This window comes from Octopus bimaculoides, chromosome 8 (genome assembly GCF_046866305.1).
Source record: "Octopus bimaculoides isolate indiv1 chromosome 8, ASM4686630v1, whole genome shotgun sequence".
NCBI classification, from domain to species: Eukaryota; Metazoa; Mollusca; class Cephalopoda; order Octopoda; family Octopodidae; genus Octopus; species Octopus bimaculoides.
Window position 1 is genome coordinate 30,731,241 of NC_142935.1, and position 16,218 is coordinate 30,747,458.

At 37.6% G+C, this 16,218-nt stretch overlaps 1 protein-coding gene across 4 annotated transcripts in view; it reads right to left on the reverse strand.

Annotated features, from left to right (window-relative positions):
* Positions 1 to 16,218, reverse strand: part of LOC106874635 (neurobeachin-like protein 1) — a 228,537-nt gene that overhangs the window by 90,591 nt on the left and 121,728 nt on the right. For all 4 annotated transcript variants that reach the window (XM_089356297.1, XM_089356298.1, XM_089356295.1 and 1 more), the window contains exon 4: positions 4,427 to 4,508. In XM_089356297.1, the coding sequence (XP_089212423.1) occupies positions 4,427 to 4,508 (82 nt within the window). The remainder of the gene's footprint in view (positions 1 to 4,426; positions 4,509 to 16,218) is intronic.

Below are 16,218 nucleotides of genomic sequence, written 5' to 3' on the forward strand. Positions count from 1 at the left end.
AGATTAATCCAACAGAGATTACACACACACACATATATATATATATATATATATATGCAATGTGGAATTGAAGAAGACCAAACCATTTTCATGCTACTTCAGTCTTATATTTATTTATTTATAGATGGTTCTGCGACAGGGTTGATTCTGTGGCTTAAAATCAAATAAATTACTATAATAACAGCATTTCTATGTAGAGAAGACTGCAAATGAGAGCTGTGTACTGCTAAAGTTGTTGTAATAGTAATATTATCATTATTAATAATGATAATAATAATAATAATATCCACACCAACGATTTCTCCTAATATTATTAATGATTTCGTTTAGTAACAACAACAAAAATTAAAGAACAATTTTAGCTTATTTCAGAAGTTTACGCTTGTGTTTCTGTACATTGAAATAACTTTGCAGCTGAACAGAAGTTGTTGTTATGTTTCCTAGATAAAGATGTGGGCTTGTATATATCATGGCCACTGTCACTCACCCAACTTGTATTCTAGACTAAACCATAAAAAAGAAAATTTGGTGATTGTTTTACTAGTGATGAGGATAAGGTAATTGGTAAAGATCGTCTTTGGTCATGAATGACCATGGGATTGCACCTAGAAAGTTCCCCGCTGAGGCAGAAGTCTGGGCAAGGTTGTTAATGAAAGACCAGTAGTCGCCCATGCATGCCAGCCTCCCTGTGCCAATGATGTTATCCAAGGGAAAAGCAAAGGCTGATGCAGCTTGGTACCAGTGTGGTTAAGATTCTTGCTTGCCAATCATGTGGTCTTAGGTTCAGTCCCACTGCATGGCACCTTGGGCAAAAAACTTCTTTTATAGCCCCAGGTTGACCAAAGAGTTGAGCGAATTTGGCAGGGGTGAAACTGAAAGAGGTCCCTTGTGTGTGTGGGTGTGTACTCTAGACCACATGTGATGATTGTGAGTATCATCATCATCATACAAGCAGTGTCGTTTATTTCCTGTCCTCCATGTGAAACATGTCTAGCTATGAGGAGGTATGACCTTGCTTGGAAACAAGTGAGAGTTGGTGACAGAAAGAACATCCAGCTGTAGAAAATCTACCTCAATAAATTCTGTCTGAGCCAGGTGAGCATAGAAAAGTGGATGTTAAATGATAGTGATGATGATGATGATGATGATGATGAATTGAAGCATAAGACAACAAAGGGTCATATATGGCAGAGTACCTTTCTGATAGTCTGTCGCTATGCCTCCTATGTGCAATTACTACATATAACATCATGGAGGCGCAATGGCCCAGTGGTTAAGACAGCAGACTTGCAGTCGTAGGATCATGGTTGAGTGTTTATTGAGCAAAAACACCTAAGGCTCCACAAGGCTCTGGCAGGGGTGGGGTGCGAACCCAGATGTACTCTTTTACCACAACTTTCTCTCACTCTTTCTTCCTGTTTCTCTTGTACCTGTATTTCAAAGGGTCAGCCTTGTCACACTCTGTATCACGCTAAATCACCCCAAAAACTACATTAAGGGTACACTTGCATGTTAATTTCACAAGCAGGCTGCTCTGTCGATCGGATCAACTGGAACCCTCGTCGTTGTAACCAATGGAGTGCCATGACACATAACATACAGCAATTCTTTATTGCAAATATAGTAGTGAAAGACTATCAGTTCACTGTTGGAGCCTAATAAGGCTGGAACATATAAAGAGTTATCACAGTGTCTGCTGAAGATAATGATTAATTCCCCCCCATTTCCTCACTACATGCTTATTTCCATTTCGAAGATTTCAAGTTTAATTAACCCCTTTCAAATTTGTTGAAATTTGGAGATTTTCCTAATATTAAGATTTCAGGTTAATTAACCCTTTTCAAATTTGCTGAAATTTGGAGTTGTCAACCCTGCATGTCTTGAAAGGATTTAAGCATTGATGCAGTCTTTAATTCGATGTAAACACTTGATTAATTAAAATTTGCTCGCTTGTCACGTTAACAGTTTTAGTAGTTACTTTACTAATTATTTTCCATGCAGATGGTATCTCCAGAGTAATTTGCCTGTCATTACAGTCTTCAGTTATATTTATCATCTTCATCATCATTATGTAATGCTCATTTTTTTCATACTCGCATAGGAATTTGCTGAAGCAGATTTTCTACAGCTGGGTACCTTTCCTGTCACTAAACTTCACCTGTTTCCAAGCAAGATAATATTTCCCCATGACTAAACAAGTTTTTCCATGGGAGACTGGAAATGGACCTTACTTGTACAACAATGATGTTCATTTGCAACATTCATGTGATTTCAAGACATGGCTACAAGCAAACAAACAAGCAAACACACACACACACAATCTTCTTTCAATTTCCATCAACTAAATCCATATACAATGCTTTGGTCAGCCCAATCAGCCCAAGACTACAGAAGAAAATACTTGCCTAAGGTACCACACAGTGGGACTGAACTCAAGCCAAGTCATTACTTCCATTTTATGAAGTGATAAGTAGATAAGAGAGAACACTCCTCCTGGATAGGACATCAATATATATAACTTCACCAGACAGTTCAAGAGTCTATACTTGACAACCATATGAACTGAATTTTGTAGAATAAGTGTTCCACCCAATGGTATAAACTGTTTGCAGTAGGTTTGAACCTATGACCTATGAGTTGGTTGCTCAAAAGCATATCCATTTAGCCATTTTGTCTGAAATTCCTTTCAGGTTACTTTTTCTCTTTCCCAAATGGGGTGGTCATGTATCCACTTCACAGCAAGGTGTCTGTTCCAGTCGAACTTTAATCTTTCAACATCTGGTATAAAGCCACCTCCCTCAATATTCTATGCTCTCAACTGATCTCACAAGAGCCAAGCCACAAAAAATTTACCCAGGATATTCTGTGAAGTGATTGGCATTAGGAAGGTCATCCAGACAGAGAGACCAGGCCAAAGCAAAATTTGGGTTTGACGCAGTCCTCTGGCTCATTCATTCCTGTTAAATTGTCCAACTCTGTCAGATGGAAGGACATTAAATTATGATTATCCAAGAGAATTTACATCCATTATATAATCCACTTGTTTATACCTAAGCTTCTCAAAATGAAACATTACAAAATTGGAGGTTCTTTGAGAGTCCTGTCAAAAGCCTTATCAATATAGCAAAATGCATTTCACTCTTTAGGGATCAGCAAAATAAGTACAAAAAAAATCAAGTACCAGAGCTGATGTAATCAACCATCCCTCCAGCCACCACCACCACCACCGGAATCTTTGGCCTGTGCCTAAGTGAAAAAATCAATATTGCAAGGAACTGTTAGCTCATTCATCAGATACGTTCATTGATTAATTGAACTAATTAACACATTTCCCCCAAACTAACCCAGGCAACTAGCACGTTCATTGTTTAATTGCATCTTCCAAATATCACTTTCTCTATTCGTGTATGTTACGCTTCTGTTCCATCTCCACTCCATCAAAAGGTCTCAAACTAGTAAATCCATTTTTCATTGAAGTACTTCATCGTAGTCTACATCTCTCACATCTCTCCACTGAACTAAACAAACCATCATCAATCTCTTTGATCTCTATTATACAATCATCTGAACTTACCTACTCAAAATGGCAAGTAAGTGGTTCAATATTCCATAGACACATCTATGCTTAATCCTTTTGGTACTAACCCACCTGAGACTGACTCTGGTTTTATGATATGATGCAAACTTTCTGCTTTACAATTACCTAAATTTAAAACTTCCTTCACAATTTCATGTCAATTTATGTTCCAAAAACCAACTTAATAATGAAAAAGTTATTCTAATAAATATTTCATAAATTTTCAAATGAATTGAAACAAAGGCAGCATATTTTGAGAGAAATATGGAAACAAAAGGGTTAGAGTAATCTAGATTTAAACCTTTCATCAAAATCTCAAGTGAATTTACAATCCAAACACCAGCTTTAATAAAGATAATGTTATTTTACTAAATTTTTCATAAGTTTCTTTCTTTTTGTTTTTTTGTTTTTTTGTCTTGCAGGTTACTTGGTGACCCTGTCAGTGCAGGTATCACTTAAAAGCACCCAGTCCACACTGTAAAGTGGTTGGTGTTAGGAAGGGCATCCAGCTATAAAAGTCCTGCCAAAACAGTTACAGAAGTCTTGCACAGACTTCAACCTGGTTGGCTCTTGTCAAACCATCCCACCCATGCCAGCATGGAGGGCGGACGTTAAACGATGATGATGATGATGAATTGAAAGGAAAGTAGTACATTTCAGCAGAAATAGGGTAATCAGTGTTGGTTTGCTTATATCCGAGCAACACAGCAGTTCAGCAAAAGAGATCAAACTTAAAGAAAAAAAACCAATAAGTACTGGGGTCAATTTATTTGACTAGATTCTTTGAAATAGTGTCCAAGCATGATTGTAGTCCAATGACTGAAACAAGAATACAGTAGATGTGCTTACCTGCTCTACCACAACAGAGGCTATTATCACGATGCTGCTCACAAAATTACTGTTGGCCACTAATGGAATATTATCATAATTCCTGAAGAGAAAAGACAAGAAAAATATGAACAATAAGAAAAACAAGATGGATATTTACCAAAAAACTTATTTTAATTATAATTTTAATAACAATATTTATTTAAAAAGTTATTGATTGAAAATGAAAGTTACAAGAAAGAAAGAGACAGGTAGAGGAAGGAAGAGGCAGAATGAAAAAAAGAAAGGAAAACAGCAAAGAGAGAGAAAGATGAGAAGATGAGAGAGAGAGAGAATTAAAGAAAAGAGAGCTCTAGGTGACAGATGATTGTTCTCAAAGAAATAGCAGCCAAATTTCCCTCATATCATATCTTTCTTTTTCTAAACGAAAAAAAAAAAAAGAAAGATAAAGAGATTGGATAATATAAATGAAATGGTCTCTATGTGGTCATTCAGCTTCCTAGAAATAATAGCAAAACAAATGTCTCCCAAATCACATTGTTTTAAAAAAAGGGAGGAAAAATATTGGACATTAAAGATGCTACATGTTAATTTAATGTGTCAAACTTATCTTTATTAATGTTTATTGAATTATACATAGATATGCTCTTTTACTCTTTACTCTTTTACTTGTTTCAGTCATTTGACTGTGGTCATGCTGGAGCACCGCCTTTAGTCAAGATATATACAAAATCTACACAGATATAAGAGTTAGAACTTGTGATCTGCTTGCGGATCTTTTCCTTTCGAAATTTTTGCCCGCCGCACTAAATGTTGTTTCCCCACCCCAGCTATACAGTATGGAGCAGGTGAACGAGGGGAGTTTATCAGACACACCTCTTTGCTTCGTTCTTTTTCCTTGTATTTTGTTTCTGTTTTGATGTGTCTTGTGAAAGACGTTATTATGACCTTTTGAGTCATGCCCACACTTTCCAAGTGTTATTTCCTTTTCTTATTTCTAACCACAAAATGCTCTTTGAGAGTGAGAATGCACAGATTATAGAATCAATCCCCGGTATGTTACTAGGACCTTATTAATGCCTAAAAAGAATGAAAGACGAAGGTTGACCTTGGTTTATTTTGCAGAGAATTCTTAAAACATTAGGAAAAAGTTAATAATGTTAAAGTAGACATAGGAAATATGTAGACCAACTCTGTGCTCCATTCACTCAGCTAGAGAATGAATTTCTAAAGACATTCGGATATGTTTTTACTTTAGTTTTACATTTATATGTACAAAGATAGCTGCGTGAAAAAGTGCCACACCCTAACAGTTGAGGGAACCCGTGGAAGAGGTAGGCCCAGGAAGACCTGGGCTGAGGTGGTGAGGCAAGACCTTCGTACATTGGGCCTCACCGAGGCGATGACTACGGACCGAGACCTTTGGAAATGGGCTGTGCGTGAGAAGACCCGGCAAGCCAAGTAAGATCGTTGCCAGTGCCCCTGGACTGGTTCTTGTGCGGGTGGCACATGAGATGCACCATTTTGAGCGTGGCCGTTGCCAGTGCCCCTGGACTGGCTTGTGCGGGTGGCACATAAAAGACACCATTTCGAGCGTGGCCGTTTTCGTGCGGGTGACACGTAAAAGCACCCACTACACTCTCTGAGTGGTTGGCGTTAGGAAGGGCATCCAGCTGTAGAAACTCTGCCAAATCAGACTGGAGCCTGGTGTTGCCATCCGGTTTCACCAGTCCTCAGTCAAATCGTCCAACCCATGCTAGCATGGAAAGCGGACGTTAAACGATGATGATGATGATGATGATGAAAGATTATATCATCAGCGACAATTTCTATCTGAGAAGAAATATTTTTTTCCCTGCCGAACAGTTAATAATAACTCAGCTAGCGCTGATGGCGAAACTGCTTTTGTGCAAAGTCACTGAAGAATATAAGAAAAGTATTCTGACATACCAGCATTCAAGTTAACAGATCATTGTTAAGAAGAGAGAAAGAGAGAGAGAGAGAGAGGAGGAGGAATAATAAGCTGAAACTTATATACTGGGCAAGTGAATTAGGTAGACAGGACAGCCAAGTAGACAGATGGAAGGACATCCATGAAGCTGGACAGAGGACAGACAGGTAGGTGGATATAAGGACAGACAGTCAATTAGGTAGGCAGAAGAATGGCCAATTAGGTGAACAGAAGAGCAGACATGTAGGTGAAGGGATGGATAGGGAGATAGTTAGAAAGGTAGATAGCCAACTAAGTAGACAGATGGAATGTCAACTAGGGGGAAAGATTAGAGAGGTAGGCAAGTATATAGTACAACTAGATAAGGAGAAAGGACATTTACATAGGTAGATAGGGTAGCCAGGTAGGTGCAGAGTACAGGACAATTAGATAGTTAGATAGGACAGCCAAGTACTTGCCTGTACTTATGTTGGCATTCACCTAGAATGAGCTGAGCTGGCACCGGTCAAGGAATATGTAGAACAACAAACAAGAGCTAACCATATTTGGTCAATATTCCATTGGCAGACACCATGTATCAAGAAGGACAACTTAATTAACACCCCATCAGTGACAACCACAAGGGTTCCAACTGATCCAATCAATAGAACAGCCTGCTCATGAAAGTAACACGCAGATGGCTGAGGACTCCACAGACACATGTAACATTAACGTAGTTCATAAGGAGATTCAGCATGACATAGAATGCAACAAGACTGGCCTTTTGAATTACAGGTACAACTCAGTTTTGTCAGGTGAGTGGACTTGAGCAGTGTGAAATAAAGTGTCTTGCTTAAGGATACAATGTGCCATTGTGAATGAGCTACATACCCTAAGCAGCAACTCATCCACTTCACTGCTATCCAGCCCTTCAAGAAGGATTAGATATCAATTCAAGATTCAACTGGATGGTATTAAGGCATAAGCCCCAGGAATCATAAGGTCAGGACTTAATCCAATTTCCATGGGCATATAAGTGACTGAGATTAGAATATTCAGCCACACCTCTGAATGGATCACCAATCCATTGCAGGGCCAACCTGCCAGTTATTGTTGGAACTCATTGACAGCTGAGTGGACTGGAGCAACAGGAGATTGTTTTTGCTCACAAACACAATATGCCACCTGATCAAGGAATCAGAACCACTAGAGTGGCTAGGTTGCAACACCCTAACCACTAGGACATGACCAGTCACTACTTGACAGCACTACTCTGTGTTTTTAACTGTCTACCTCACCATTTAAGTCAAACCAAGACTGCAACACGGATGAGTTCATTTTGTGGCTAATAGGGGTGAGCAATAAAATGATCAGAGATGCTTTTTTGACCAAGAATTATTAAAGGACGACAATTACAATAGTTTCTGATTTTGGCAGAAGATCCAAGCTGCAAATACAGAGGATTCAGCAAACACAAAATGGGTCAAATACTTTCAAATACTTTTTAATAATAGACACATTCTTAGGATACATTATAAATATGTGTGTGTTAACCCATTAGCATTTGACTGGCCATATCAGGCCCAAATATTCTGCTTGTATTATGTTTAGACTAACCAGTTCCAACATCTCATACCTAGCCAATAACATCATTCCAAAAATAAGTAATCACAACTTTGGAATCTCAAAGCTACGAGACAATGCATGATTAATTCAAAACAATGTGAATAAATAAGAAATACATTTGACAGAAAACCTGAATGCCAAAGAGTTAAGTGAGGCATTTTTTCCCTCTTTTCTAAGTACATGTGTATGTGTATGTGTGCACATGTGAGTGCATGCATGTGCATACACATGTATGTTATTTTTCCATTATAAAAATTCTACAGTGTTCTATCTGTCTGAGCAAGTTGTGAAGAACATCCTGCCAATCAGAGATTCTATCTGTGCTATGTCAATTATTTTAAAAGAATCTGCAAGTTAGAGAACATTGACTTCTTCTTTCTTCCTGCTCTTCCACCAATTCATATTCTCACAAGAAGCAGCACGCCTCTCCGACTTATATTTTTCATAACTGTCAAAGAGTGGAGGCGAGAGGACAGACTGCTATTATGAAATGGCATACTGTAATTACTTCATACTTATTATTGCTACTAATATTTTGAAGGGAAACAGTCAACATGAAAATAAATCTATAAATCTGACAAAATAATGGCGTTAAATTTTGGCACAAGGCTGGGAATTTTTTTACGGGAGAGTGCAGGTCAGTTGTATTGAGCCCTTGCACTCGAACGGTACTTATTTTATCAGCCACAAAAGGATGAATGGCAAAGTTGAACTCACTGGAATTTCAAGTCAAGGCAGAAGAAATGCCATTAAACATTTTGGCCAATGCACTAACAATTCTACCAATGCTGCCTTAATCTTGTGTGTGGATCTAGTAGACAGAAACTGTGTGGAAACCTGTCGTATATACACACATGTATATATGTATACATACGTATGTGTGTGTGTGTGTGTGTGTGTGTCTGTCTGTCTTTCCCTCACTCCTACTTCACAACTGGTGTTAATTTGTCTACATCCCCATAACCTTGTGGTTCAGCAAAAGAGACTGACAGACCAAATATTGGGGTTAATTTGTTTGACTAAAATCCTTCAGTGTGATGCCCCAGCATGGCCAAAAACCAAATGACTGAATCAAATAAAAATAGACAAAAGATATATCTTAAATTCTGTGGCCCCTGCATACTTTCAGTGCTATGCTGTTACCAATAAAAGGGAAACACTGTGAGGTCATTTCAACTGCTAGAAATAACAGTTATGCCTTAGCTTATAAAAAGGCACATTGAATAATGGAGTCCTTGATACACTGTCCAAAACTAAGATGGAACGGTCATACTTGGTATGTTTTTTGGTCAAAAGCATTCTTGGTCTAGAGTTCACCTAGAACTAAACAACAACAAAATCACTAATTTGTAAGGGGAAGCCTTTACATAGTCAGTCAACTTTCTAGAAATAGCAGCTAATTGTCTCTCAAATTACACCATAGTCATATGAAACAAAGGACACTTTTATTAATGCCGTCCTAAAGTCACACTACATGGGAAAAATAAATGAAATGGTCATGGTTGGAATACCTTTGATTAAGGTCTACTTGATTGGGGCTAACCTAGGGTTAAAACAGCAGCAAAAGTAAATACTGTTTATATGAACCACTACACAGAAGCTTCTACCTGCTCGTTCAACATGCTTGAAATAGTAGCCAAATCGCATTTAAATTACATTCTACCATCTGGAAAGTGGAAAGGTACATTACATAATGTATTCCTTGATAGAATATGCCTGACAAAATGAAAAAAAGAGATGGAGTGGTTCAATTGTGCCTTTGATCATAGACTATTGGCTCAAACAGAGTTAAACTGGAGGTAAACAGCTACATCACTATTAAATGCTGTTTTGTGTGATCCAAAGAAAAAGACTCTACACAGACACATAAACAGCTAGAAATAGTAGCCAAAATTCCCAACTCTCTCAAGTCACATCCTACAACCATCTGCTTGAAAGCAGACACTGGATAGAATGTGAAGTAAAAAAAAAAAAAAATGAAGAAACAAGATGGAATGGCCATCACTAGGCTACTTGTTATCATACATCATCCTGGAACTAGAAATAGCAACAACAAATCATTAGCCCATTCTCCCCACTTCTTGTATTCACCATAATCCTTACTACAAATCCAGTTTTATCAACACTGCAGACAGCACTATTATCAGCATTACCTTGACTGCCACCACTACTACCTACTACTACTGCAACTGGCATGAAACAACAACAACAACAACAATCACTAATTCACTCACATCCAGTTACTTAATTCATGAAAGTGTGCTAAAAATTGAAGTAAACAATTTTTCCTTAACTTTGATTTTGATTTTGTTGTTGTTGTTGGTATTTAGAAAGGAAAACGTTATTTTATATCTGTTGCGTTTAAAACAAAAAAAAAAACAGTCAAATTTAGTTTCTTTTTTGTTTTGGGGTTTTTTGTTTATAATTTTCTTTTCTTTTGGCAAATCCTGCCAACAATCTTCTACTCTCAGACTACACACGTAATTAGAAGGTATCAGAAGCCTAATTGGAAGGTTTGCTCAGATTTGATTAGTGGAATATGTACAAACCTCATATTGCAATGTAGCTGATGTTGAAAGAGAGAGATAGGGAGGGGGGAGACAGGGGAGGAGATGGACGGGAGAAGGAGGAGGTAGGGGAAAGAATAGAAGGAAAAGAGAGAGAGATCATGAATGAAGAAAATAAATGAGGTTTGAAGAGAAAAGAACGATGGAAGAAAACAGAGAAACTAAAAAGAAGGAAAAAGGAAGGAGTGAAAAGAAAGAGGGCAAAAAAGAGAAAGAAAAAAACAAAGGAAGAAAAGGAAAAAAAAGTACATCCACTTATCATTGACTTAACTCTTTATTTAATAACCTAATAAGTATGGTGAATCAAAGATTTGAGAGAAAACTGCAAAAGTTTCCAACTTTATCATCGGAAATAATTTAAAACAAAAAAAAAAAAAGATAATTTTATATAAATAGAAATGTATTTCCGTTGCAAGCAATATGAATGATAAACTGTGTACTCTGTTCTACCTGAGGTTTTGAATAAATAGATAGGTCTGTTTTATAACTAGAATTGAAAGCCTTTAAACAAAAACAAATTTGGCAGCAGTCATGTCATTCATATTACACTAACTAGTTTGAAGTTTTCCATTCAGGTTTTATGCAAACATACTGCCTCAACCAAGAGAGAGAGAGGGGGAGAGAGAGAGGGGGAGAGAGAGAGGGGGGGAGAGAGAGAGAGAGAGAGAGAGAGAGAGAGAGAGATACACACATATATAATTGAAAAAATTTAGAGTCAACAAGAAGGAGTATGACTGGACATTTGTTCTTTAATCACTACAATTGTTTCCTTGCAACATCGTTCTCCAGGTGTGCAGGTACTCTATTAAGCAACTGTTTCCCTGCATTATGAGATCTAGTTGTTTCTTCAGGCGATATGTAAATAATGTCTCCGTAAGTTCACATTCTCTGCTTCAGGGAACACAACTAGATCTGAGGAAACAGAACTAGATCTCATAATGCAGGGAAACAGTTGCATAATCAACTACCTGCACACCTGGAGAACGATGCTGCATGGAAACAATTGTAGTGATTAAAAAATAAATGTCCAACCATACCCCTTCTTGTTGATTCCAAATTTTTGCAGTTATCTATTCACACACAACAAATGCCCAAATGCAAACCTGGAAGTACATGATACTACAACTAGATAACAGGTCTGATCAATAAATATCCGGACTGTTGCTATAGTAACAAAACTAAAGCACAGTGAAGCCACTTGGTACACTATTTTGCAAATCAAAAACAAAAATGAAGTCCAATTAATTACAATTTTTTTAGCTTATTAAAATCAGGTGAGCTAGCAGCCACTCTCCTGCTATGTATTCATGCAGCAAGCATCCCTGGGTATACAAACCAGCACCATCACCACAACCCTTCCAGTGAGAACTTCTCTAGATTTTAAGATAGCAATAACAGGATTTAATAAAATATAGCCAGAAGACATATCAGATGTTATGGAAATAATTTCCCAAGAATTCAAATCAGAAGTGATATTATGGTAATATTATAAATTCCTTCTTTCTCGCTTGTATGATTGATTATCATAAAGATGGCCTCCTTCCAGAGATGGATTTTATCATAATGCTCCTTAAGTCACTCAAACATATATTAAGAAAGCTGGGGAAAAAAATAACTCTCAAGATTTCGGTAAACACCCAACCTGTGAGGTTTCTTAATGGCGTAGAACTATTCAATTCTATAGGAATACATAATTGATAACTTGTTCAATGTAAAAACTATTTTCCCATCTGTCTTTTCCAAATGACATTCAGAAGTAAATTTGCAATGTAGAATTCCGTAAGAAGGTAAGACAAGTGGTTATGAAGGCTGTTTCCTTTGACAAGTCTCTTAACTTTCCACTGTTTCCATCTGTTTGGTTGGGATTAAACATTAAAGCAAAGTGTTTGGTGACATAGCGCTAATCCAACTGATTAATTAATGAGCAGCTTATCATCATCATCATCATCAGTTTAATGTTTACTTTTCTATGCTTAGATGGGTTGGATGGAATTGTTGTTGAAACAGATTTGCTAAAGCCAGGTGCTTTTCCTGTCACCAACCCTTACCTGTTTCCTGGTAAAGTAATATTTTCCCGTAACCAGACATGTTTTTCATGAAAGATTGGAAATGAATGACATCACTTGTATGAAGGTGACACTCATTTAGAACAATCAGGCAATGTTAAGACAAGAAGACAGTAACACACACACACACACACACACACACACACAACGGGCTTCTTTCAGTTGCCATCCACCAAATCCACTCACAAGACTTTGTTTGGCCTGGGGCTATAGTAAAAGATGCCACACAGTGAGACTGAACCAGATACCATGGGTACTGCAAAGCAAGCTTCTTATCCACAGAGCCTGTACTTAAATGATGAAATTTTCTCAGTTCTGGTCAAAGTTCATGTGTTTATATGTGGCGATCTATGTGTGTGCATATATATGTATGTATCTGTATGTGGGTCCTTATAACTGTATGTATGTGCATCTGAAGATGTGTGTGTGTGTATGTGTAAAGGAGGATAAATAGGGCAATGCATGTATACATTTGCATGTCATTTACAAATGCCAAACAGTTGGCGTTGTTTTGACCATGGAGAAGAAGCCCAGTCTTGGATCTATATCAATGAAATATGCAGTGGGAGGAGGGGGCAGTGGGAAGAGGGGGCAGTGGGAAGAGGGGGCAGTGGGAAGGGGGGGGGCAATGGGAAGGGGGGACAGTGGGAAGGGGGGACAGTGGGAAGAGAGGGCAGTGGGAAGAGAGGGGCAGTGGGAAGAGAGGGGCAGTGGGAAGAGGGGGCAGTGGGAAGAGTGAGTCAAAGGTTGTTGGAACTATCGTTCATATCATCATTTTATAGAGGAGATGCAGCGTTGCTAGTTTCTCGCTTTGCAGCCATATGATTCTGGGTTCAGTCCCACTGTATGGTACCTTCGGCAAGTGTCTTTTACACAGCCCTGGGGTGACCAATGCCTTATGAGTGAATTTGGTTGAAGGAAACTGTTTAGAAGCTTGTTGTTTGCAGAGACAGACAGACAGGCAGGCAAGCAGATAGACAGACAGACAGATGTATGTCCCCCGTCACCACTCAACAACTGGGACTGGTTTGTTCTGTCCCCTGTAACTATGCAGTTCAGCAAAAGAGGCAAATACAACAAGTACCAGATTTGGAATAAGTCCTGGGGTCAATTTGTCCGACTAAAGGTGGCAAGCTGGCAGAAACGGTAGCACACCGGGCAAAATGTTTAGCGGTATTTTGTCTGTCTTTATGTTCTGAGTTCAAATTCTACCGAGGTCGACTTTGCCTTTCATCCTTTCGGGGTTGATAAATAAAGTACCAGTTACGCACTGGGGTCGATATAATCGATTTAATCCCTTTGTCTGTCCTTGTTTGACCCCTCTGTGTATAGCCCCTTGTGGGTAATAAAGAAATAAGAAACATTAGCACACCAGGTGAGATGCTTGGCAGTATTTTGTCTGTCTTCACGTTCTGAGTTCAAATTCCGCCAAGGTCGACTTTGCATGGACGTTCCCTATGTGGCAGTAACACAGATGTTTCTTATATGGTGCCAACATGAGTACTTTTCATGTGGCACTAGCACAAGGATTAGAGACAATCTCAATGAGAGGAGTGGGGAGGGGGGGGAGGGGGTAAATACAGCAAGAAGAGTTGAGAAAAACTTTGTTTACAAAGATAAATTTTCATCTTAGCAGAACAATATCAACAAAAATCTTATCAGTCAAGGTTTGATAAAATTCCATCAGAGGAGACAGAATTCAGATGCAGAGAGGTATTTTTTTTTTTTTTTTTTTTTAATATTCTAACAATTACATTTAGAAAAATAGAATTAAATAAATGAATTATAACAGAAATTTGATTTGATTTGAATCAAATTTGTTTCAAAATTAGAATGCTGAATAAATTAGAAAAGAAAGAAAAAGAAAAAATATATAAATAAACAAGTTAATGTTTTTGTTTGGGGATGGGTCTTTTTATTTATTCATTTATTTATTATTTTATTTTTTATTTTATTTTTATTTTTTGCAAGTTGAAAAAGCAATTGCAGCTTAAAAATACACAAAATACTATGAATTAATGGTTTCTAGAAGAGCTGGAAGCTAATTTGACATTAATTATTTTTAATCTATGAAATTAGAAGACATAATATTCAGATACAAAAATTAAAAAAAAAAATTGAATATTATCATCATCATCATCACTATCATAATTACCATTGCTACAGTCATCAGGACAATATTCATTTTCTCTCAATTTAATGTCAATAAAATAATTAACAGTCAATGATACATGCATAAATAATACATGCGTAAATAAGAGACAGGCATCAGGTTTAGAGAGAGACTTGGTCAAGTTGATTCCCAGGTGAACTTGGCCTTGTTTAGATCAAGGTGATTACAAGGAGGATTCTTTGGAAATGGTTGGGAGATTGAAAGAATGATTCAATTCACCATCATCATCATCATCATCATCATCAACAGCCATGTTCCATGCTAGCATGGATTGGACAGTTACACAGGATTTGATAGGACCAAAAACTGCATCATGCTCCTGGTGTTTGTTTTGGCATAGTTTCTACAACTGGATGCCCTTCTTAATGCCAACCCCTTGGCAATGCGCACGGGGTACTTCTTTCAGGTCAGTTACAATGACAGGAGTTCCAGTTCATCTGTCAAACTGTCCAAAATATACTCGTATGGAAAAGGGGATATTGAATGAATGATAATGATGATAGATATTTGTATGAGTTTTGTGTGTTGTATTTGTCTCTCACCATCCTTCTCTTTTCTACTCTAGACACAAGGCCCCAAATTTTTTGGGGTGAGGGGCCAGTTGACTAGATCGACTCCAGTACACAACTGGTACTTAATTTATCGATCCTGAAAGGATGAAAGGCAAAGTCGACCATGGCGGGATTTGAACTCAAAATAGTCAAAATACTGCTAAGCATTTCGCCCAGCGCGCTGTTTCTCCCAGCTCGCTGCCTTCATTTGTCTCTCACCATTGCTTGATAACTGGTGTTCCTTGATTTATGTCCCTGTGACTTAGCAGCTTGTCAAAAAGGACCAATATAATAAATCCCAGACCTAAGTATAAGTACTGGAGTTGATTTAATCGACTAAAGCCCTCAGTGTGTTTCCCCAGCATAGCTGTGACCTTATGAGTGACACAGATGACACAGAAAAAAGGCAAAAATAAGGGAAATAACTTAAGAGAATCAAGGGCATGGTTTTAGAATACTAAGTAAAGGGGCACTGAGTGAGGGATGCAAGAAATTCTTAATAAAAATGACATCCCCCTCTTAAGTCAGAAAATGAAAACAGAAACTTCGTTCATTTTCTATTTTATTATATTTAAATAATTTGCTTTATCTTATTCATTTATTCATTGCTGTATTTCTACTTAATGAACGAGTTTTTATACGATTTTTCATATAATGATACTTCATAAATATCATGTTTGGAATTCGAAATAAAAACAGCCTGAAGCTCATTTCCTTTGTTGTTCATGACATTTCAACATTTGAAGAGAAGCTTTTCAATGAACAATATCTAAATTAACGCATTAATATTTAAAGCCTGACTAACTAAAACAGTTGCAGTAGTTTTACTCTACACTCCAAAAAGATGCAGCCAAAAGAAGTTTCTTTGGAACTTCCAATATTTGAACAGGGTTGTTGTAT